Source organism: Callorhinus ursinus, unplaced genomic scaffold, assembly GCF_003265705.2.
Source record: "Callorhinus ursinus isolate GAN/ISIS: 27379988/994484 unplaced genomic scaffold, GSC_fseal_2.0 scaffold2, whole genome shotgun sequence".
NCBI classification, from domain to species: Eukaryota; Metazoa; Chordata; class Mammalia; order Carnivora; family Otariidae; genus Callorhinus; species Callorhinus ursinus.
This window is the reverse complement of record NW_027397064.1, coordinates 57,855,810-57,878,619: the sequence shown is the minus strand read 5'-3', so window position 1 is coordinate 57,878,619 and position 22,810 is coordinate 57,855,810. Positions and strand designations below refer to the sequence as shown.

The window sequence follows — 22,810 nt, the reverse complement described above, 5'->3', positions numbered from 1 at the left end:
CCATTTTAGACAACTATCCTTTATCAGTGCTTCTTAAACTTTAATGTGTCTAAGAACCACCTGATGGTCATGTTCAAATGCAGATTCTGATTAAGTAGGTCTGGCTGGGGCTTGAGGTTCTGAATGCCCAACAGACCTGAGGAGAAGCTGCTGCTGGATGGGGCCACGTAAGCAACAGACTACTGAATGGGAGTCAGTGCAGGCCTTTCGGGAGTGCTGGGTCCCCCGTTATCTTTAGTGCTCGGAGTTCCTGAAGTTTAGCCAGAAATCCCTGGATGCTGCTCAGAGCTTCTAACTGATTCTCGAGCTCCCCCAGGTGGCCCAGTGGAAATTTAACTTCACAAACTCTTAACAGCAGTGGGCAGGAAAGGACAGCTTGACCTGAAACGCCATAAATCAGTCAAAATGTACATTCCCAGGAAATGTGAACAGTAACAAGGGCAGTGGGAAAAGTAATCTACAAGGAATCAGAATAACGTAAAAGGGAACTCACGGTCCTTACAGCTGAACTGTGCATGGATATCCTCAAAGTTCATAGGATTTTGTTTATTTTATCTAGCCATTTTGGGCACACTCGAGGCTGAAAAGGAGAGAAGGAAATCTGGGCTGTCATCAAGAGTTCACTTTCGAAACCAAGGCTCTGAGGCCAAGTATACTCAAGAGCTAACTCTGACCAGGCAGAAGCAGAAGGAGTGCATAGAGGAGACCCTCTGGCTCCAGGTGAGGCCCGCCACCAGTCAGGTTGGTTGGTAGAGGGAACAGCAGCTGGGTTTTATGGTGGCATAGGTGGATCTCTGAACCTTACACCAGCAACCTCTTATTCAGGACAAAAGAAAGCATTGTTTGGAGCTCCCCAGTAGCATTGATACCATGCTTCACTCTGCATACTTTTCAGGAAAATATCCGAGATAAACTGCGTCCCATTCCCATAACTGCTTCAGTAGAGATCCAAGAGCCAAACACGCGGAGGAGAGTGAACTCACTTCCGGAGGTTCTTCCCATTCTGAATTCAAACGAACCCAAGACAGTTCACAGAGATGTAAGTCTTCCTGACTTTTGTATTGCCAAAGCTTCCACCATATTATTATGCTACATCATATGTCTTTGAAGGCAGGAGGACTAGTGATTTGCTTTTTTAAAGTCCATTCCTTTGTATTACAAATAGGCTTTTTAATATATGCCAAGTTTGTTTGAGATTTGTTTCCCAAATTGACAACAAATATAGGAATATATGGAATACAATTTGGAGCCAGAGAGTATTGTTCTTAATAATTTTTGGCCTTACTGAGACTTACTGAGAGTATAATTGGCAGAACTCATTCTCACATCAAGTTTCTCCTATGGCCATTTGTTAGAAAGAAAAATACACTGCATTTTACCACTGAGAACATTAAAATGTAGAAAATAAACTTGGTAGTCTGAACGTTGAATCAAGGAATATAAAGTTCCTTAGCCATGAAATAGTCATTTAGTGGCTAATGTAGCCCATGTAATCTTAGGAAGACAATTCATATTATATGGCTTGTTCTGTGCCTCCTATGAGGTGGGGCCTATTTGCTAGGGTTTAGCGTGGCTGAGACATGAGAACAGGCTGGGGACCTGTGGCATCCTGATCTGGTATTGGTGCACCTGCTGTCAAAATCCAGTTGGTGCTGGAGCGTCCACTCTGTGGCTCTTGGTTCTGATGGCTCCCTGACAGAGCATCATCACTATTATTGGTACTTCTTACAGTATCCCTATGAAGTCAGCTGGTGGCATCCCCATATCACCAGTGGTGACACTTGGACTCTGAAAGGTTAAGTGACTTGCCCAAAGCCCCACGGCTAAGTGTGTAGCAGAGCGAGGTTTGGAAGGTGGACCTGTGTGGCTGCAGGGCTCACGCTCTTGACTACACCTCAGTGGCCTGGCCAGAGTGTTCTTACAGCACAGCTCTGTTGAGGACGGTTCCGTTAAAGGCACTGAATGCGGGGCAGAGCACGTTTGAAGCTTCTGCTGTGGTAGCTGTTGCACAGGGAAAGGCTGTATGGAAACAGCCAGTCACTGTTGCGGTCCCGAATGGCATGAATTACAGTGGTTTTGTTTTCACCAGAGAGGGAGACAAACCCTAAGAGACTTAATCTTAGGAAACAAACTGAGGGTTGCTGGAGGGGGAGGAGGGGGTGCTGGGGTGATGGACCTTAAGGAGGGCATGAGATGTGATGAGCACTGGATGTTACATAGGACTGATGAATCACTGACCTCTACCGCTGAAACCAATAGTACATTATATGTTAATTGAATGTAAATTAAAAAAATAAAAATTAAAAAAAAACCCAAATCAGCAATGGTTTTGTTTTCCTCCAGGTGCACTTCTTAAAAGAGGGATGTGGAGACGACAATGTATGTAACAGCAACCTTAAACTAGAATATAAATTTTGTACCCGAGAAGGAAATCAAGACAAGTTTTCTTACTTACCAGTGTAAGAATCGCTCTGTCTTCCAAGCAAAAATGACTGGCTTTGCAGTGGGTTACTGAAAACGTACTGAGCTCTTTGTCATTTTTGTTTTGTTTTGGTGTGTGTGTGTGTGTGTGTGTGTGTGTGTGTGTGTGTGTATGTATGTATGTGTATGTGTGTTATAGTCAGAAAGGTGTACCAGAACTAGTTCTAAAAGACCAGAAGGACATTGCTTTAGAAATAACAGTGACCAACAGCCCTTCGGATCCAAGGGACCCCGCGAAAGACGGAGATGACGCTCATGAAGCGAAGCTCGTGGCAACCTTTCCCGACACTCTGACTTACTCGGCGTACAGAGAACTGCGGGCTTTCCCTGTAAGTGGTCTCACAGCAGCTGGGGGCAAACGCCCAGCCCTGGGTGGCCCTGAGCGGCTGGTGATCTCGTGTTTTTCTGTTACAGGAGAAACAGCTGAGTTGTGTTGCCAATCAGAACGGCTCGCAAGCAGACTGTGAGCTTGGAAATCCTTTCAAAAGAAATTCCAGTGTAGGTGATGCCTTCACCTACTGCATTGTGCCGTTTCATGCCATTACAGGGTCGACGTGCTTGGTCTGTATTAACGTCTGTTTCTATTTTGCAGGTGACTTTTTATTTGATTTTAAGTACAACTGAGGTCACCTTTGACACCACAGATCTGGATATTAATCTGAAGTTGGAAACGTAAGACTTACTTCAACCTTTCCATTCAGAATTATTTCATGAAAACACAGCCAGTCAATGAATTGGCTCTGCTCTGACTCATGAAAGAAGTGTAATTGTAATGAGAAAACAGACTGTTAAAATGAAACCCTATTGTTTCCTTTTCATTTTTCAGAACAAGCAATCAAGATAATTTGGCTTCAATTACAGCTACAGCAAAAGTGGTTATTGAACTGCTTTTATCAGTCTCTGGGTAAGTGTTTGTGTTTAGCATAACAAATCAGTGTTTAAAAGAACCATTTACAATCCTCGCTAAAACTGGTGTTTTTTAATTTAACAGAGTTGCTAAACCTTCCCAGGTGTATTTTGGAGGTACAGTTGTTGGTGAGCAAGCTATGAAATCTGAAGATGAGGTGGGAAGTTTAATAGAGTATGAGTTCAGGGTGAGTTGCAGTGGTTGTTCTTTTATATATACCAAAAACGAACATATACTATATATGGTAATACAGGTAATATAATTTTAGTAAATGTGAATATGTAACTTTAATATGTAATATCAACATTAATAAATATTAATAAGCATGATAAATCCTCAGTTAAAAGTGAGTTCACCAACGTTTAAAGCACATACTGGCTTACCGTAAAAATTCTGTCCTCCAGAACGGAGAACACAACTGTCACTCGAATCATGGACTTTGTTCAAAATCCAGTTCAGTTTGGTCATTTTCTTATTAGAGAGTTTTCATGTATAAGTGGTGCAGAGACAGAGGAATCCCCCCCGCCCCGAGTCTGTCTGTAACACAAATCTCAAAGTAATTGATACCTGGCTTTAGAATCTGTCAGGATTTTTTTCTTCCATTGTGAGGTCCTCTCTCATAGCGCGTGTGGTTAATGTTGCCTCACGTTTTACAAGCCCAGTGCCCGTGAGAACACTCATGCTTGCTCTGAAGCATTTCTAAGCAAGAATCACAGTGACTCTCAGTCCAGTTGGATGAACATAAGTGCATGGTGCAGAGGTGGCTCATAACTCATCTGTGGGTTTGGATCTGCATGGCTCAGACATGCCAAGACAGCACAGTGGCCATGGTGGAGGCGAAAGTCTGAGATGGCAAGAAGGTGCCCACCCCTGACTCCAGCAGGGTGAGGGGCTGAGTTCTGCTCTGTGTGTCTCAGCATTGCAGACACAGCTGTGACAGGGAGCGGTGGCAGCAGTGAGGATGCCTGTGCAGGTGTGGCTGCCAAGAGGTGTCGGCAGTCCTGCCACACACACACACACACACACACACACACCCACACACACCCACCCACACCCCCGCCCCCCCCTCATTTGGCTTCTGCTGCAGGAAGTTGCTCTGTTTCCAGCTTGGACTCCTGATTCACGGACGTCATTAACGGTTTTACTCAGGCTCTCAGTTGCTCCCCAAGCTCCTCCTTGTAGTAGGAGACAGGGGCAACTTGACTTTGGCATAAGGTGGGGCTTCCCCGGAGCAGGCTGCTGGCGCACTGCCGTGGCCCAGACTTCTCTGCCGGGCAGGCCGGCTACAGAGCGACTCACAGAGCCCCGTGACCCTCCCAGAGCATGTTGAGAGCGTGGCGTGTCTGCGCTGCAGATTCTCTTGCACACAGTAGTTCCTGGGTTGAAGGAGCAATCGTTTCTCTTTTACCTTTCCTAGGCATGCATCTCTATTGTGGAGGCCCTGTCTATCTGTAGTCCATTTTTGGAGCCTATACTTTCATTGGAGGATTATGCCAGATATTTCCTTCCCCCACCCCTTGCCCACAGGAGCTGCTCCTTAATTTTATATTGAGAGAATTACACTGAGATATAATACGTATTATTTCCTAACAGGTAATTAACTTGGGTAAACCTCTTAAAAACCTTGGCACAGCAACCTTGAATATCCAGTGGCCAAAAGAAATTAGCAACGGCAAATGGCTGCTTTATTTGGTGAAAGTAGAATCCAAAGGATTGGAAAAAATAGCTTGTGAGCCACGGAGTGAAATAAACTTCCTGAACCTAAAGGTATGTTGACTTACCCTCTGTCTTCATAGTGTACATAAGGGAAGCGAACTTTTGTGGGGAAAATCCTTACTTTCCTGAGGAAAGTGACATGGTGGTGTGCTGACTTCTTTGGTGTCACATTTTCTCTTATAGTTGAGTAACCAAGTCAGGCTGAGGATTTCTGCTGATTGGCTACCATTATGGCACATCAGTCAGGGTGATTCAGTGCTTGTTGAAGGAAATGACGTTTTCTGGAGTTTTAGGCCCCAGTATGACCTATAAAAAGGACTGGGATGTGCTTCTGGGTGGGCCAATGTTCACTCCCAATATAACCAAACTCATTACAGAAGATACTGGCACTTTAGCAAGAGACCTTCAAAGCTTTCATTCTTAATTTATTTTTTTTTTAAAGATTTATTTATTTGAGAGAGCAAGCACATGGAGGGAGAGGGGGAAGCAGATGCCCCACTGAGCAGGGAGCCCCATGCGGGCTCGATCCCAGGACCCTGGGACCATGACCTGAGCCGAAGGCAGGCGCTTAACTCACTGAGCCACCCAAGGCACCCCTCATTCTTATTTTTTTTTAAAGATTTTATTTATTTGACAGAGCGACACATCGAGAGAGGGAACACAAGCAGGGGGAATGGGAGAGGGAGAAGCAGGCTTCCTGCTGAGCAGGGAGCCCGATGCGGGGCTCGATCCCAGGACCCTGGGACCATGACCTGAGCCGAAGGCAGACGCCTGATCTCACCCAGGCGCCCCTTATTTTTTTTCGTAGTTAATATTTATCAAGTGTTGATTGTGTCTCAGGCACTGTGCTAAGCATTTTGCTTTTTCTCATTTCGTTCTCTTCATAGTCCTTTGAGGTATTTTGCTTATCCCTACCATTTCACAGATGAGAAAATTGAGATTTAGAGAGATTAACATTTTAAGCACTTAGCAGTTAAGAGGCAGAGTCTGCATTCAAGCTCAGCTCTGCCTGTTTTCAAAGCCTGTACTCATAACCACTCTGTGCTGCACACTGACATTTCTGGTTTATTACTTATGCTCCAGTGTGATGATCTGCTTTGTTATCACATGTCTGTTTCTTTTCTTCTTTTTAAACGCTTGTGTTGAGGGCTGACTTTCAGTAGATCACAGTAAGGGAGCTACTCTGTTTCTTTTAAGTTCTGAGGTGACAGTATGCTCAGAGTTCACAGTTGGCAGCTTATGGAAGGATCCTCTGTTCATCAACTTTGAAAAACAAGACGGTCCATGACTCTTAATCCTATCTTTTTTCTTTTTTAAAGATTTTATTTATTTGACAGACACAGCGAGAGAGAGAGAGAGAGAGAGAACACAAGCAGGGGGAGTGGGAGAGGGAGAAGCAGGCTTCCCGCGGAGTAGGGAGCCCGAGGCGGGGCTCGATCCCAGGACCCTGGGACCATGACCTGAGCCGAAGGCAGATGCTTAACGACTGAGCCACCCAGGCGCCCGCACTCTTACTCCTATCTTAAGGAAAATGCTATCTTAAAACTACTTACGTGGGTTAGTTTTCAGGACTCTGCTTTGAATGAGTCACATACTCATTCTTTTGCTTTTTTCCGTTCGTCAGTGTCATTTATTCAAGATGTGCTGACTTTTTATCACGTGTTAGTTACCGAACTGGGTGCTGGGGATATACAGATGGGATATGCTGCCTGATCTCGGGATGCTCAGTTTGGTGAGGAGACAGAAGAACAAAGCCCGCTTTCTCTTCACCTGAGTTTTAAAGTCAGAGTGGGAATAAACTACCTGAATCAATAAACTTGCAATGAGATTGGAACATTTGTGGATTTTACACTTAAATTGTTTCTGTGCCTTTGGTAACAGGAGATGGGGAAATACTGTTGATTATGTGAATTTGGCATCATTTGGAAGGGAGTGCTCGTGAGGTCTATGCAGTAGTGACCATTACATTAAGTTAGAACTATTTTGGATATAATTTCTTTTCAGGAGTCTCACAACTCAAGAAGGAAACGGGAAATTGCTGAAAAACAGATAGATGATAGCAGAAAATTTTCTTTATTTGCTGAAAGAAAATATCAGACTCTTGTAAGTATTTCTCAACAGCCTGAGTATTGGGCAGACGGTGGCAGGATGCCCGTTACTGTTGGATTTTAACTACCACCCTTTTCTCCCCAGAACTGCAGCACGAACGTGAACTGCGTGAACATAAGCTGCCCGCTGCGAGGGCTGGACAGCAAAGCCTCTGTCGTTCTGCGCTCGAGGTTATGGAATAGCACGTTTCTAGAGGTTCGGTTCTGCCTTGAGGCTGTCCCCTGGAAGTCAATTTGCTATCTCTTAGGACCTTTCTCATTTCCTAAACGCATTTGCTAACTTTGTCTCCAAACAGGAATATTCCAAAATGAACTACTTGGATATTCTCACACGGGCTTCCATTGACATAGCTGCCGCCGCCGAGAACATCAAGCTGCCAAACGCCGGCACTCAGGTGAGAGGTTGTTCCGCCTTCCCAGAGTTCAGAGCCGATCACTCCTTCTCCACTGCACGCCCGCAGCCTGAGGACGTGCTACCTTGGCAGTCCTCCCCCTCACAACCCCGTTACCCCCATCAAGGAGAAGTCTGATGATGCTCTAAGGGGCTGCCACTCCAAGCTGTATTTTAATAGAATCACTGGAGAAAGGAGTACATCTAGGATCGTCTAGTTCTGCAGTGCACATGGTAGATTTGGGAAAGAATGGGTGCACCTCCCACCTCTATAGAAACCCCAGGTCATCAACTATCCCCAGTGCTGTAGCCACTGCCGGAGTGTCCCCAGTGATGGTAACCACCACTTTATGGAGTAGCTCGTGGCATGTGTGGCCAGCTGTAGTTACTAGAAAAGATCTCTTTACATATATATGAATCCAGAGTTGAATCTTACAAAATCGGTCCCTGGTTATGCCCCTTGGAACAAGCCCAAAATAAGTCCTTTCTCTTAGCCGCGTAGCAGCCTTTGGAGTAACTGAAGGAAACTGGCATGCCCCTTGGACAGGTCTCTCGTTCTGTTCAGAGCAGAGCCTCCAGCTCTTCAGTTACCCATCAGGCCAGGCCCTCTCCTTCCTGGGCTGGCCCGGGTCCGGCAGTGTGACTCCTGGATGGGCAGGGCGCAGATGTGTGATCTGCCTCACTCGGCTCACCGTGAGGCGTTTACCTGCCAACACCGTGGCCCCATGCTGCTATCAGTCAGACTAAAACTTGGTTTTTCGGTGTACACAGAAGATTGCGTTTGTACTTCCAGCAGCTACTGGTTTTGTGTTTCTGTTCTGCTGCAACTTCCAGGTGTTTTCAGCAGGATGTGGTGTTAAGCTATAGCTCCCATAGCCCATCCTTGAGCAATTTTTAAAAATCTAAATGCATGTCTTTAAATAGCTCCTCATGTTTTAGGTGGTTGGCTTGTGGTCTGTCATTTCAGTTCACAAAGTCATTCTGACTCTTGATCATTTGCCCTCTCTTAGCTTTCTATCCCTTTTGTATTTTTCAAAGCTGAGAAGCACAGCTTCTATGTCCTCATCCAGGCAACTGAGGAAAGTACTGAACAGAACTGGGGGCGCAGTGGCTGTGGGGGCACACTGGGGGGGTTCCTTGTGGGGGTCTGGAGCCCACAGGGGCTTGTGTCATGCTCTTGAGATACAATGCCTGCATGTCATGGACCAGAATGTTTTGCAAAAGAGACTGAATGGAGAAAAAGACTGACTTACCATTCTCCAGCTGACCTACTGATGTGCCCATGGAAGTTTTGGCTTCGGACCTTTGAGCCAGCTGAAAGTGCAGTGAGCCTCCCTGAGCACTGGTTTCTGAATACAGTGATCCTTGGCTGTTAAAATCTACCATCCACACCCAGAGATGTTTGGGGCAGATGCTAAACTGGGCAGGATGCTGGGACAAGGGTTATAAATCAGGACTGTCCCAGGCTCACCAGGACATCCGGTCACTCTGGCCTTAGATCATCTCTGCATGCTAGTCCAGCCCACCTTTCTGCCTCTTACCAATAAGGCGTCGTAAGAGACTATCAACTGAACAGAACCTCCCTGAGAAGCCCTTTTCTGCCCCTCTGACTGGAAGCACAGCCATAGCTTTCTGAAACTTGCAACCAGTAACCTGGAGAATCACTGAGTTTTGAAAGCTGGGAAAAGAACACACAACTTGGAGGGAAGGGACAGACATTTATAATGCATTAATTATCTGTAGTCCTCTAAACCTCAGAATGACAAGGTAGATGTACTCATTTTCCAAAAAAGGAAGCAGGCACAGCAGGGGATGCCAGTGGGGTCCTGAATTGAAACCTGTAAACCGGTCTGGTTTCAGGGCTCCTGTTCTTAACTCTGTAACACTTGCTTCCCATTAAGTCCCCAGATCTCAAATGCAGAGGAGAAAACAACCCAAGGAAGGTTGTCTCTCCCCCAGGGTCATAGGACTGGCGGGCATGTGGAGGGGAGACCCGACGTTGGGCTCACAAGCCCTCATCAGGCGCTCTTGTTGGCTGGAAGATGATGGAACTGGGGTGCTGGTACCCAGTCTAGCGGCTGGGTCACAAATGAAAGTGAGCTTATCTTGGGCATTACATGTTAGGGCTTGGAGAACTCAGGCATGCTAATGGGAATTGGGATCTCTGCTGTGATCCTCCTTGGTTTAATAATTGGCAGATACATGAATGGATTAATGTCTTGTATCTAGAGTGCATTTGTCTTGAAAACAGAGACGTTTTCTTGCCTCTAGTCTTCTGGTACCTCTTCTCTTGACTCTGATTTCTGAGCGACAACAGCTCCGATGCCCTATATACAGGTTTCTTTAGTATTTTAGAGTGTACTTTTCCTGGGCCTAAAGATTTAAGCTTAATTCACGTGTTAGGATGCTTTCCTTTTTTATTCCCTCACTTATTGGGGGTTTCAGTTTTATCTTTATCTTGGTTCATCTGTTGCATTTTCCAGCCCGAAGATCATTTTTCTTTGGAGATAGAAGCAGAGGAAGTGGGGTAATTCAGTCTTGTCGTTTGGTCTTCATATTAAAACTTCTTGCTTTTATTCTAATCGTGGCTTTAAAAAGAAAGGAAAAAACCCTTTTAATTACCTTATAACCCAACCAACCCCCACGAAATCAGAAAGTTACCTGTTCAGCTCTCATACTGTTGGATTGCTGCCATTTATAGGAGTGGTTTCCTCTGTTAATCAGCCATTTAAAAGGCTCTGGTACACTATCTGATTATAAGGCTGATTCCCCTGCCATGGACCACTCTCCACTTCCAGGTTTATCAGAGCTTATTCTTGAAAATGAGGATGGCCCTTCCAGGTTCTCACCTTACCCCCAAGGACGTACTGTACGCTTCCCTCTGCGAGATAGGGAAGCAAAGTTAAGTGATATAGAACAGGCTCATTAGTTGTTTTGTTTTGGCTCAGAGTAGGCAAGCTTACTGGTCACATCGAGTGCACTATTTTATCCCTCGTCTTTCACCATTCTTCCCACTTCCTGGATGCCCCTGTGTTAGCCCCAGTAATCTCAAGAAAGGGTTTTTCTAGCTTAAAGCTGGTATGCCTGTCGGGGGAAGGGAGGCGAGGGGAAGTGAGCCTTGGGGTACCCCCCCGGGAGGGGGGCTGGCTGGCAGTTTGAGCGAAACCTCACTGAGAGCATAACAGGAAATACAGTAGCTGATAAAGGTGTTAAGAGTTGGTATAGCAGGCTGAAAACTGACTTCTTTGCTCTTAAATGTTCCAAGAAAAGCAGTTCTCTTGCTTTAAAGTATATTCTGAAGTCAGATGAGGTTGAGGAGCTGTTTTCTAGTATAAGCAGAAAGGGAAGTATTTTAGTGAAGACTTTTTTTTTTTTTTTTTTTTTTTTAAATCGAAGCACAGTGTAGACAGACATGGAAGCATTTTTAGGAAGCATCCGGGGTTCAATACTAATAGAGAGTACTTGACTGAAAACGCTTCTCAGAACTTAAAGACTCGGACTTTTTGTTTACCCTTCACTTTACATTTTCTTAAGTCAGAAACATCAGAAACTTCAAACTGGAAGCTCCCTCATCTGTTCACGGAGTCGTACTCCTAGTGATCACCAGGCCTTTTACAAGCTGTGAAAAACAGTCTCCTGGCACCACGGAAATCCATTTGAGAGTCCTAAACGCACAGAACCAAGTTGTTACAAACTGCCAGAAGCGACTTCTTAGATTTCTGAATAAACACTACTTCTGTTTAATTGGTATTTGCTAACTGTCAAGTGTCTAGAGCTTAGGCTTCTCATCAGCTGCTGCTTACAGCTCGAAGCCACCTCTGAAAGGGTCTACTTGGTCCAAATACACTGTCGAAGAACACGCGCCAGGCCATTTCAGGAAATTCTGTTGTGCACTGAGGGTCTTTAGACATCCTAAGGAAAAGTTAAAACGGTATCAGCAATGCAACTCCATCCTTATGTTTATATTTCACAACATCTTTAAAGTCCAAGTAAGGAATATAGGCTAATTGTACATAAAATGGCCCTTAAAACGAAAAGGGAAGGTGATCGTTCTCAACAAGATACCTGGTTATACGGATGAAACAAGATGTGCATTGATGATTGTTGAAACTTGGAGATGAAAAAAAGGATGCTTTGTTATACAATTTGATTCAAAACAACAGTTTTTAAAAGATGAGTTCTCAAAAAAATAACTTTGTCAAAACACAGTCCAGCATTTTCCAGGTTCTGGGAAAAGATCTCACATCAAAGAGGCATCTCATTCATCCAAGGCTGCGTTGCTCAGAATGTGTCTGGAAGCAGAATTAGAACTATAAAGTCCTGGTATTCTCACCCCCTTACAGTGGTGCTTTCCTTTATGCCCTGTAGATTCGTGTGACTGTGTTCCCCTCAAAGACCACAGCTCAGTACTCAGGAGTGCCTTGGTGGGTCGTCCTAGTGGCCGTACTCGCTGGGATTTTGATGCTTGCTCTCTTAGTGTTTTTACTATGGAAGGTAAGTCCTATTTGGCATTTGAGTTCTAACGACCTAAACTTCATTTCATGTTTTTTAAAAAGAGTGAATTTACACTGACAGTCTGTACATTCCTTTGTAATGCTTCCCTTTTCCCATTTTACTATGAAACTCTGCCAATAGAGCAAACTTGAGAATTTTACAATGAACACCTGTATATCTACCTAGTACCTGATATTTAAAAGTATATTATTTGTATATTATAAGGAGTTTCTTAAGTAAATTTTGGTGTTTTTCACATAATTTAGCATGTTTGGCAAATAACTTAAAAAATGTTAATACTTTAGCAATTTCTTCATCTAAAATTCTGAACCTAAGCCGAATTGTTGGATATCACATTAATCTGAACTTGTATCCCTGTTAATTTCAACTTCTATAAAGAAATGTTCGTGGTAGCCACTGGGGCTTGTGACAGTTGCAGCTAGATTAGGAATAGAAAAGCTTGAAATTCATAACTCCATTGCAAGGGATCCTCATTGCCTCTCTCAAACATGAGGAAGATCTGGGTTTAATATGATGTTCTTCATTAGAATTTGGTCCTGCAGATAAAATTAGTATCTTCTCCTTGATTTCTGCCAGTAAACAGTCTACATTATAAAAATGTGTGTAATGAGATGGATACATACTTTTGTTGCCAAAGATTATGACCCATAGAGTTTGGATTATTCTAAGTGACCAATGGAGGTTCACAGTCCCTTATCGACAATTACAAATTACAGGATACTCTGAAAGCTGAAAGTTCATAATGACTTATTTGGCAGCAAAACTTGACAACATGTGAAGAGAAGCTATTTATATTCTAGAACCTTTATTTAATGGTTCTGCTGTGAAACTAATGTTTTGATTAGAGTGGCATTATGTATGCAACATACTACTTTTCTAAAATGCCAAAATTCTAGATTTCCAAACCTGTCTGGCCCAGTGGATTTTGGATTAAATGATTATGAACCTCTACCAGCAGTCCCTAAGATCAAACCATCTTTATCCTTTCCTTTGGATCCAAGAGTATAATTGACAAGGATTCAGGATATTGTCACTTTCAAATATTGGACATTTCTTTTTTGTGTTATTTTTCCAAGTAACTTCCTTTTGCCAGTTTGAGATAATTTTCTGGTGTCCTCCAAATGTGTGATTTGGAGCTTGGTGACTGCTCATGCCAAGACTCCTGCCTGCATTGGCTATTAGCCAGTCCTACCTCTGAGGTTCACTTCGGGCAGTAGGTTTCCCTGGTCAGCACAGGCAGCCAGCCATAGGAGATGCTCGGAAAATTATTTTGTTATCAAAAACTCAATCTGAAGTTTGATATTTGAGGACGGCCTTTGTGTGTGCTTTCTGGAGGAGGTGACAAGGACAGTATTTTTCAGAGCAGGTCTTATTGGTGATCTCTAATGAGGGTGAGACATAACAGTGGGTTAAGATACCCAAGCTGTATAATTTTAGGCAAATCATTTCATCTCCCTGGGACACTGGTTTGCTTTAGCTCTTTAGTAAGTGGATTGGACTATATGATCTCATGGGTTTGAGCTCATGTTTGTAGCTCTAAAGTATCCAGAACTCATACGTGAACTCTAAAGTAATCAGACAACCTCTGCAACCCCTACATGAAGACCATTTTTTATTACTTTGATATTCTTTCTGAAAATGAACTATTTGTTTCATGTATTAAAATCATAGAACTTAAGGGCTAGAAAGGACTCGAGTTCAGTGGCCTTTAAAATTGGGTTCTGCATATCCATATAGGTGCCAAGATTAAGCTAGGTGGTGCAGCTAGGGCCAATATTCCCACTTCCACCAGAGTCGTTCTGATGTTACTTGCTTTAAATACCAGGATACTGCATAGAGTTTTGTTTAGAGGTAAGGAGAAAAGTTCTTCAGGCTTATCCAGTCACCTTCATTTTGCCAACAAGGATGCTCATGACTGTGCATGTTAAGAATGTTGCCAAGCTGGAAGCAGGACCAGGACTCTTGGTTCCTGGTTCATTCCTTCACCCAACCTTACTCATCAGTATGTGTTACTGAAAGTTGGCTGGGTGTGTTCACTGTGTATTAAATGGAGGGAGTCACAAGTAGATAATCAAGATTAAGGGTTTGGATCAGTGCTGCCCAGTAAAACTTTTTGTGATAATGGAGATTTTCTGAAGCTGCACTATCCAGTGAGACACATGTGGCTACTGAGCATCTGGAATGTGGCTGTTGCAACTAAGGTATTTTTAAATTTGAATCCCCACATGTAGTTAGTAGTTACCATAATGTACAAAACCGATCTAGATTTTTACCTTAATGAGTTGCCAGACTAGGAAACAGAATTTTCCAGGAGGGCAGATTTATTTTACCAAGCTATATTTCAAAGGGCAGTTCCACAGCCTTACAAACAAGTAAATAGAAAAAGTCCTCCCTCTTTGGATGAAGGAAATTATAGTAAAAAGTGGAATTACACCTCTGTGTTGATTTAGAGTGACCTAACCTGAGGAGCATAGGTTCCTACCACTTAAGGGTTACCTGGTGGTTCAGAATTTGGGAAAACGACAGCAATTGTTCTTTCATGATGGTGTATTTGAATTTATATTGTGATTTGCCCACAAACCCAAAGGCCTCAAGTAGATGGTGGCAGTTCTGTAAAACTTACGGTGAAAGGCAGAAGAATGCAGTATCTATTTTATTTGGATTTGTGCTAAATCTTAGCAAACTTCTTTGTCGCAGAAAAACTGCAGAAGTCGATCTTTTGCCTATTTTAGAGTTCATATTCTCCTGCATGAAGAAACCACCCAAAACTTCAATCAGATGGGTATATAATTTTCCTTTTAGGAGGATTTTTTTTTGTCCTCAGGATTTCGGTTACAGATAGAAAAATCAATTAGCTAATTAATGTCATCCATATAAGTATTTGACCAGAGACCCACGGTAATCAGGTTGGTTTGGTTGCGGTCACAGTATGACATAGTGTGGTGGCTGTTGTTTTGGCTGATCCATAAGTGGTCTCTCACAAGCTATAACTAGAAAACGGGTTACAATCTGAGATTTTTCTTTTGTTTAGCTCTTATACACAAAACTGTAAAACTGACTAAATACCTTGCTTCCTTATAGTGTGGTTTCTTCAAGAGAAATAAGAAAGATCATTATGATGCCACCTATCACAAGGCTGAGATCCATGCTCAGCCGTCTGATAAAGAGAGGCTTACTTCTGATGCATAGTATTGATCTACTTCTGTAATTGGTAATTGATCAATGTTTTTTAATTGCTAGCTGTGGGACTTGCTATGGTTGTGGTGGCTAACTTTAAGAGCAACAGCTTGCTGTGTGTGTCCCATTAACAGATGTTTCCAAATGTCCACACTGGCTTGCCTTGCTTGGATTTATTTTATTTCACTTGAAAGCTCAGTTTTGTTTTGTTTTTTTTAGAGACGCACAAAAAATCTTTTGTTGCAGGTGAGTTATTTTTGTGTTGTCAAACATCACCCACAGCAAGAAAGATGATTGGAATCGTTGTACACACGAAAGGAGGCATTAGACCTCCCTAGTAGCCCAGTTTGCTATGTGTTGTCAATCCCAGTATATAGCATCCCATTTGGAATTTCAAAGATGAATAAGAAATCATTGCAGGTTTCTTGTCCACTTTGGGATTTCCCACAGATAGCAGCTTGTGTTGACTGCCTAATTAACCTGTTGCATGTTGGAAACATTGTGTTTCTCTTGATGAGAAGGCTTTCTCACTGTCCTTTTTGATCTTGCTATAAAGTGATGGGGGAAGGCTTGGAATGCTTTTGTTGCTCAGTAATTGTTTTATGCTAGCTAAGCATGCAACTTCCTTTTCCTGCATATCTACTCCAGGTCAAAGACCATTACAACAAACTATGACTGTTGACCCAGTGGACATGAGGGCCAATTTCAGAAAATGGCTCTTTACCAAAGTGTGACCTTCATTATACAAAATTCTAATATAAAAATGCTCTGGACAGTTATGGTTTCAAATATGTTGTAATGGAGTTTGACCTTGTTTCATGTTCCTAGAGATTTTATTCAACTTTGGGTCTCGGTTGATTTTTAAGTTTGTGTTTTGCTTCTCTTATTTGTAAATCCATGGAAACAGGAATTGGTGGTAATTCCTTTTTCGATTTCTATGGGCACGAGAGGATGGAATTACTCCTGTAATCCCTTTCCATGGCACTGTCACAATGAATCCCAGCCTTTCCATTTCAGTCCTACACACCACCCTTGATTTCCTTTTGTTAAATGAAGAGCCACATTTTGTAATAGTATTTTGGCTTTTTTGCACAAAACAAAGGAGTCCATGTGGAAATGGCCTTAGAACAAAACTTCTTGGTCCGTTTTTCCTAATGATTTAGTGATGACTGAATCTAATTTCACTTTGCCCCGTGCCATTTTTATCAGCTCATTCAACATACATGTTCTGTTCCTGTTACATGGTACACGTTGATCATTCATTCCAAGCATCTTCTCCTCCTCCTGCCCCTAGCTGCATTTTTAAATGAAAAACACATCTTTTCCATGAAACATATATTTTATTCATTTAAAAAATTCAATTTGATTAAAAAATTTCCTGATATGTTCTCAAAATCTTTGGATCAGATTGAATATTTTTTAAAAAATGAATAAAATATATATTCATTAATAATTTAAGTGTAAATGTCTTCTGCAAAAGAAAATATGAGGGTTGCTCTGAAATTCTATGGGATACTTTCCTCAAGTTCTTTGCAGTACATGATGGATTTTATTATAGGACATAGTTGCTATGTGATTTATTAGTGAAGCAGCTTAATTTGGAAGCACAACAGGAAATCCAGGCAGTGTAAATTGCCTTGTAGCTAATGACAGATGTGTACTTAGCCTCAGGGGACAGAAGATTCTTAAACTGACTCGTTTGAACACTGGCATATTCAAATAGTAATTGGCAAAATATTGGTGATTTGATTCCATTTTGTTAGTGGAAGAGAGGCATGATGAAATAAGCTTTCATTTGTGGCCTTTAAAAAGACTGTTCTTAAATTAAAATGATCTAATAATCTGAAAATGAGATCTTTTTAATATAGTGTTGTGATTATAAAAAATGGAAGCACTGTCCCATAACTGAAATTGTTAGTAAAGAGCTAGCTTACTACATTGTTACAAAATGTCAAGATAAGATGGAAAAACAGACTTTTCTTCTAGTTTCACAGCTGTCTTCTCTTTTATCCCCACTGGCTGTTGTGTCTTTTCAACCTCCTAGTTCCTTCTTAAAAGAAACCATGTGTTTTTTTTCCTTCATCCAGAGGTAGGCGTAGCCGAACATAAAGCTTAGACGTTCCCATTTTGGGCACTTGCTTTTCTTGCGGTACTTAATTCGTTTCTGCTTCTCTCTCCCCTCGGTCAGTGCGGATTCTTTAAACGCACTAGGTACGACGATAGCGTTCCCCGCTACCACGCTGTGAGGATCCGGAAGGAAGAGCGGGAGATCAAAGATGAAAAATACATCGATAACCTTGAAAAAAAACAGTGGATCACAAGGTGGAATGAAAATGAAAGCTACTCCTAAAAGGGGCCCAGAAAAGCTTCACAGTACCCAAACTGCTTTCCCCCCACTAACTCAGAAATCTAAGTGGACTTAGGAGCCCGCTCCAGACCTGAATGTTACCTTCGGACAGACTACGCACGGTCTGAACTTACGGCTTTCACCGTGGATGCTGTCGTACAGCCTGAGGCTCCCTGGGCTGGCACAGCCGCATTTAAGACTGTTGGAGTGGAGTTGGCTTTAACTGCCTTCATTTAACTTTCCGGGTTGCCTTTGTTTTTGGTGTGGCTGCCTGGCATGTGCCGGGGCCAGCCGTCCTCCGTAGCTCAGCCTCTGCACCCCTTCTTCCCCTAGGCCCGGGCCGTCGGGATGGCTGCATTTCAATGCCAAGTGCTCTCTGAAGTGAAACGTGCAATAGGCGATGTGGCCATCCTGCCGTCTTTTCCCGGATGTGTGAATCCTCCTCACATCACACGACATCCTGGCCTCACCCTTCCTGTTCACTAAAACACATGGCTGCAACAGACTTGAATGCTAGGTATACTTACTTGTATATGGTATTTATTTTTTTCTTTTTTACAAACCATTTTGTTATCGACAGGCCAAAGATTCTCCAGTTTACCCTTCCAGTTGGATTAAACAATCAGAATGTGGTTTGAATTTAGTGCACACACAAAAAATCCTTTATAAGTTATTACATCTCCCTTCATGACAGCCCTCACCCCCCTCCTCCAGACCCAGACTGTTTCAGAAATAGGATTTAACCGTAAGATGTTTAATTCTTATCAGTGCATATTTTTGAGTCTAGAGCCCTGAGATCTCCTGCGTATTTTGTGCTGTAACTTTCAGGAACTCTCGGAAATAAGGGGTTGGTTTGTTGAACTTTGGCACAGTGTAGGCCCTGCTGCAAATAATGTATCATCCAGGACTTGAAAGAAAGGGTTGGTGCCTATGGTGGGTCCAAATGGATCCAGCATGAGTCTACTGAGTATCTGATACCAGAAGTCAGAACATCATAGGTTTTACATTTTTAAATGCTATTGGAATCATTTAATCAGTGAGTCAGTGTTCTGGTTTTTGCTTTGTTTCCTCCTACCCTGTATTCCCCAAAATTACTTGGGACTGTGCTAACTACCATTTTAAATGTAAAAATTAAGTGGCAGAGAAGGAAAACATTTCTGCACATTCAAGAGACATTGAATAGATAGGAAATCTGAATTTTTAAAAATTTACTTCAAAATGTTAAGTTATATGGGCAATAACAGAAAACAGGTGCTAATTTGTGTGGATCTAGTATAAGCAGCATCTCAGTCCTTTCAGAACAAAATACAACTGTATGTGCCACTGTTGCTTCAGAGCGTGGTGGGTTTTTTTTTTTTCTGAAATCATAGGCCCTTAAGATACTAAAGACATTATTCTCATTGTACTTTGGAATTTTCATTCACAAAAGATAGTCTTACAAACGATACTTTGTTTACAAAAATTTCTCTAAAACAGGTCATACCAGTGTTGAAATCTCCGTTTCTTGCTTAGGTAGGTAACTTGTAACCGAATGCACTGGCTTTATAGGTTGCCAGGCAGCTGATATTTTGAAAGTGTCTATAGACCTCTGTTTAAAAAAAAAAAAAAAAGTCCTAAAAGGGAGGGAGGAGGTGGAGGGCTGGTTCAACAACAAAGAATGTAATGGTGTTTGTTAAAAACGTCATCTCAAGTCAAGTCACTGGTCTGTTTGCATTTGATACATTTTAATACTAACTAGCACTGTAAAATTATGATTAGAAAATACCTGTGGATATTTGTATAAAAGTGTGAAATTTTTTTATGAAAGTGTTCATTGCTTAGTAACACATTATGTATGTGAAACAAACTCTAAAATTATAAAAAACCTGAATTGCTTTTTTTATTTTATGGAGCCAAACTCAAGTTTTTGATATTTTCTGTGATTGAGGGGTTTTTTCCCCCCCTTTGGGCTCTATTGCACAGTTGTCAAAAGAAAATGATCTTAAAGATGGTTTTATTCAAGATATCTACAAACTGGGAGATGTCATTTAGCAATGATACCATGGCGTGAAGAGTAAGAGTTCTTATGGAAAAGTTGCTTTCTTCTGAGAAGATATTTTGGATGTGAGCGCAGTTCTGCTGTGACATTATTTATCGCCAAGGACTGATTGGGCAGAACTGACTGGCCTGAAAATATTTTCTTCACCAAAGGATTTTGTTTAGATTTAAGCAATTTTATGAGCTTTCTCTAGCTGGATTATCACAATCTAATAAATGAAAATAAGGCATGTATATAGAGCTCAGATAATATAGCATGCCCTATCCTGAATAAATTTCCAATGCAAAATGTCTTATCTGTCTAGTAACTTAAGTAATGGTTTTCTACTAGGTATTATATAGTGAATCTTAGTCTTCTTAGTTCTTTGGGTGGCAAAACCAGTCTGATCTTCAAAGAAATGTGATGGGTATTTTAATGACAGACCAGTGTGAATGAACTTCTATTCACAGTCCCATGGACCTACCCAGATTAATGACTATAATATGTAACCACCATAACCATTCAAAGTGTCTTGGCTAGGGCATAAATGACCTGTGCTGGACATCATGGCAATGGCTTTATGTGATTCTTTCCCTTTCTCTCCCTCTTAAAAAAATCCTGCAGGAATGCCCAGGAGTGACAGTAGTAGATAAATAGGAATATCCTTGGATCCATTTACAAACATTGACATGTTGTTACTTGCCCCAGTCTCACAATGGGTCATGCCCTTGGGGCTGAGACTATTTCGGAATATGGGGTGGATGTACGTGGTAACGCTTTAAATTGTCCAGACCACGGAAGTAAGGGTAAGATCAAGCCTTCTACCCTAAATGAAAACATCTTAATGAGAACTGATCTCTGGCACACTACCCCATGAAAGGACAATGTGGGAAAACATTGGGATTAATAGATTTTGTTTTAAAGGAAGAAAAGAGTGAAATATTCTAGGTGGCTGGGTTCCACAGAAGTACAACCTGAGGGCCGAGAAAACAGGAATGTATGACAGTTGTGACCAGGAGGGGTAGCATAAAGTAAGTGGTTAAAGGCAGTTCCTTAAGACCAAAAGGGTCTAGTCATGGTTCAACCACTGAGGAAAAGACAAGGTTCAAAGAGATGAAGAAAATGAACTTCAGAGTGATTTCAAAACAGCAGCTACCACAAAAAAGCCAATAGCCTCTGTTCTTCCAGTAGCTCTTGCTTATGGTCACATGGCAAGTAAGTGTTTTTTTTCCTTTTGTACCTTTAAAAAAACAGGTTTTGCTGACTCTGAAAGGCATCTGGCCCAGCTGTTAGGATGGGGGAAGCAGTGAGTACTGGTGGCTGAGGCCAGCTCTGCAGAGGCGTTAACCAACAGGCCCATCTAGAAGGAAAGTTGTAAAGGGATTGATTCATGGTTAAAATCCTCTAAGAAGACAGAAATCAGAAAAAAACTAGTCTAGCACAGTGCAAGGGTGGACCACGTGCCACACAGTGCATAACCAACCAGGGAATGGTTAATGAGGACACTGGAGTGAGGGAGTTAAGTGCAGTTTCTGTAGAGTCAGCAGGGCTTAAGGGCCTCTGTCATCTCTTCTCCCTCTCCCCAAAGCCTTCTCAGTCCGACTGCTCCATGGAAATGGGCAGCGACAGACCCATGTTAGCAGAGGTCAGATAAAATTTTACTATTCGTACTTCTAGAACGTTCACAAAGTCTCAATCTACATGGATGGCATGTACTTCATTATCCAGAGCTTAGCACATAAGTATTCAATTCACCAATAACCAGTAGATAGATGTGAGTGTTCTGTTATTGTGAGGGAGCCTGGGTGGCTCAGTCGGTTGAGCGTCCGACTCTTGGTTTTGGCTCATGGTCATGAGATCCAGCCCTGTGTCAGGCTCCATGCTCAGCGGGGAGTCTGCTTGAGATTCTCTCTCCCTCTGCCCTTACCCCCATGCGTGCTCGCTCTCTCTCTCTCTCAAATCTTGATAAAAGATCCTGTCATTGTGAAAGAGACAGATGTAGTTTAATAATTGATAGATGAATGGATAAAGAAGATGTGGTATATATGTTCTATGGAGTATTCTGCAGCCATAAAAAAGATTGCCATTTGTGACAACATGGATGGAACTAGAGGGCATAATGCTAAGTGAAATAAAGACAGATACCATATGATTTCACTTACAGGTGGAATATAAAAAAACAAGGCAAACAAAGTAGAAACAGACACATAAACACAGAACAAACTGGTGGTTGCCAGAGGGGAGAGGGGTGTGGAGAGGAAACAAGAAAACAGTGAAGGGGAGTGGGAGGGACAGGCTTTCAGTCTGGGAATGGATAAGTCACAGGGATGAAAGACACAGCAGAGGGAATATAGTCAATAATGTAACAGCATTTTATGGTGACAAATGGCAGCCATACTGGTGTTGAATGCGACAGTATATAGAGTTGTCTGATTACTATGTTGTATAGCTGTAACTAATGTAACACCATGTGTTAACTGCACCTCAATAAAAAACAAGGGGTGCCCGGCTGGCTCAGTTAAGTGTTCGATTCTTGGTTTCGACTCAGGTCATGATCTCAGGGTAGTGAGATCGAGCCCTGTGTCAGTCTCCACACTCGGGGTGGAGCCTGCTTAAGATTCTCTCTCTCCCCCTGCCCCTCACCATCTCTAAGAACAACCCCAAGTTCTCTATTACTACAGTCCTCCCCTCCCCAACACCTTTCATATGACCTGTAAGAATGAGAGAGTGTCTTAAGTACTATTTTCTTTTGACATAGACATTTTTTAGTAGAAGCATGCCATAGTTTGAGTTTCCTCATTATGTGAAGCTATTTATAACTCATTCATTTATTTACACATTCATTAGTTGTAGAGTAGTCTTATAGTACCCATTATAGGCCAAGGTCTATGGAAGGGGATGGAAATACAGAAGTTAACACAGACATGATTCTTACTTTTGTGGAACTTAAGTGATAACTAATATTTAATAAAAAAAAAAAGGACATCACAATAGCTAATTTATTTGTACTTTTAAATATAAAATCCACTGCCATTTGTCTATGTACTGATATTACTTATCATATCTTACATAGAAGGGCCCAAAAATCATAATCACAATTTGTGAAAAAGTTGACCCTAAAGAATAAAATAACGGTTGCTTTCAGTAGGAA

The 22,810-nt window shown here is 42.1% G+C and overlaps 1 protein-coding gene across 4 annotated transcripts in view; it reads left to right on the top strand.

Annotated features, from left to right (window-relative positions):
• ITGA6 (integrin subunit alpha 6) overlaps window positions 1–22,176 on the top strand; it is a 76,964-nt gene extending 54,788 nt beyond the window's left edge. For 3 of the 4 annotated variants that reach the window (XM_073882380.1, XM_073882378.1, XM_025850268.2), the window contains 14 exons: window positions 560–720; window positions 896–1,039; window positions 2,344–2,459; window positions 2,621–2,810; window positions 2,896–2,979; window positions 3,074–3,153; window positions 3,308–3,385; window positions 3,473–3,575; window positions 4,982–5,155; window positions 7,109–7,207; window positions 7,298–7,408; window positions 7,509–7,607; window positions 11,972–12,097; window positions 17,484–22,176. In XM_073882380.1, coding sequence (XP_073738481.1) covers window positions 560–720; window positions 896–1,039; window positions 2,344–2,459; window positions 2,621–2,810; window positions 2,896–2,979; window positions 3,074–3,153; window positions 3,308–3,385; window positions 3,473–3,575; window positions 4,982–5,155; window positions 7,109–7,207; window positions 7,298–7,408; window positions 7,509–7,607; window positions 11,972–12,097; window positions 17,484–17,645 — 1,727 coding nt within the window. In that variant the 3' untranslated portion in view covers window positions 17,646–22,176. Of the gene's footprint in view, window positions 1–559; window positions 721–895; window positions 1,040–2,343; window positions 2,460–2,620; window positions 2,811–2,895; window positions 2,980–3,073; window positions 3,154–3,307; window positions 3,386–3,472; window positions 3,576–4,981; window positions 5,156–7,108; window positions 7,208–7,297; window positions 7,409–7,508; window positions 7,608–11,971; window positions 12,098–15,199; window positions 15,330–17,483 lie in introns of all 4 variants that reach the window. The other variant, XM_025850276.2, reaches the window with a different exon arrangement.
• Window positions 22,177–22,810: the final 634 nt, after the last annotated feature.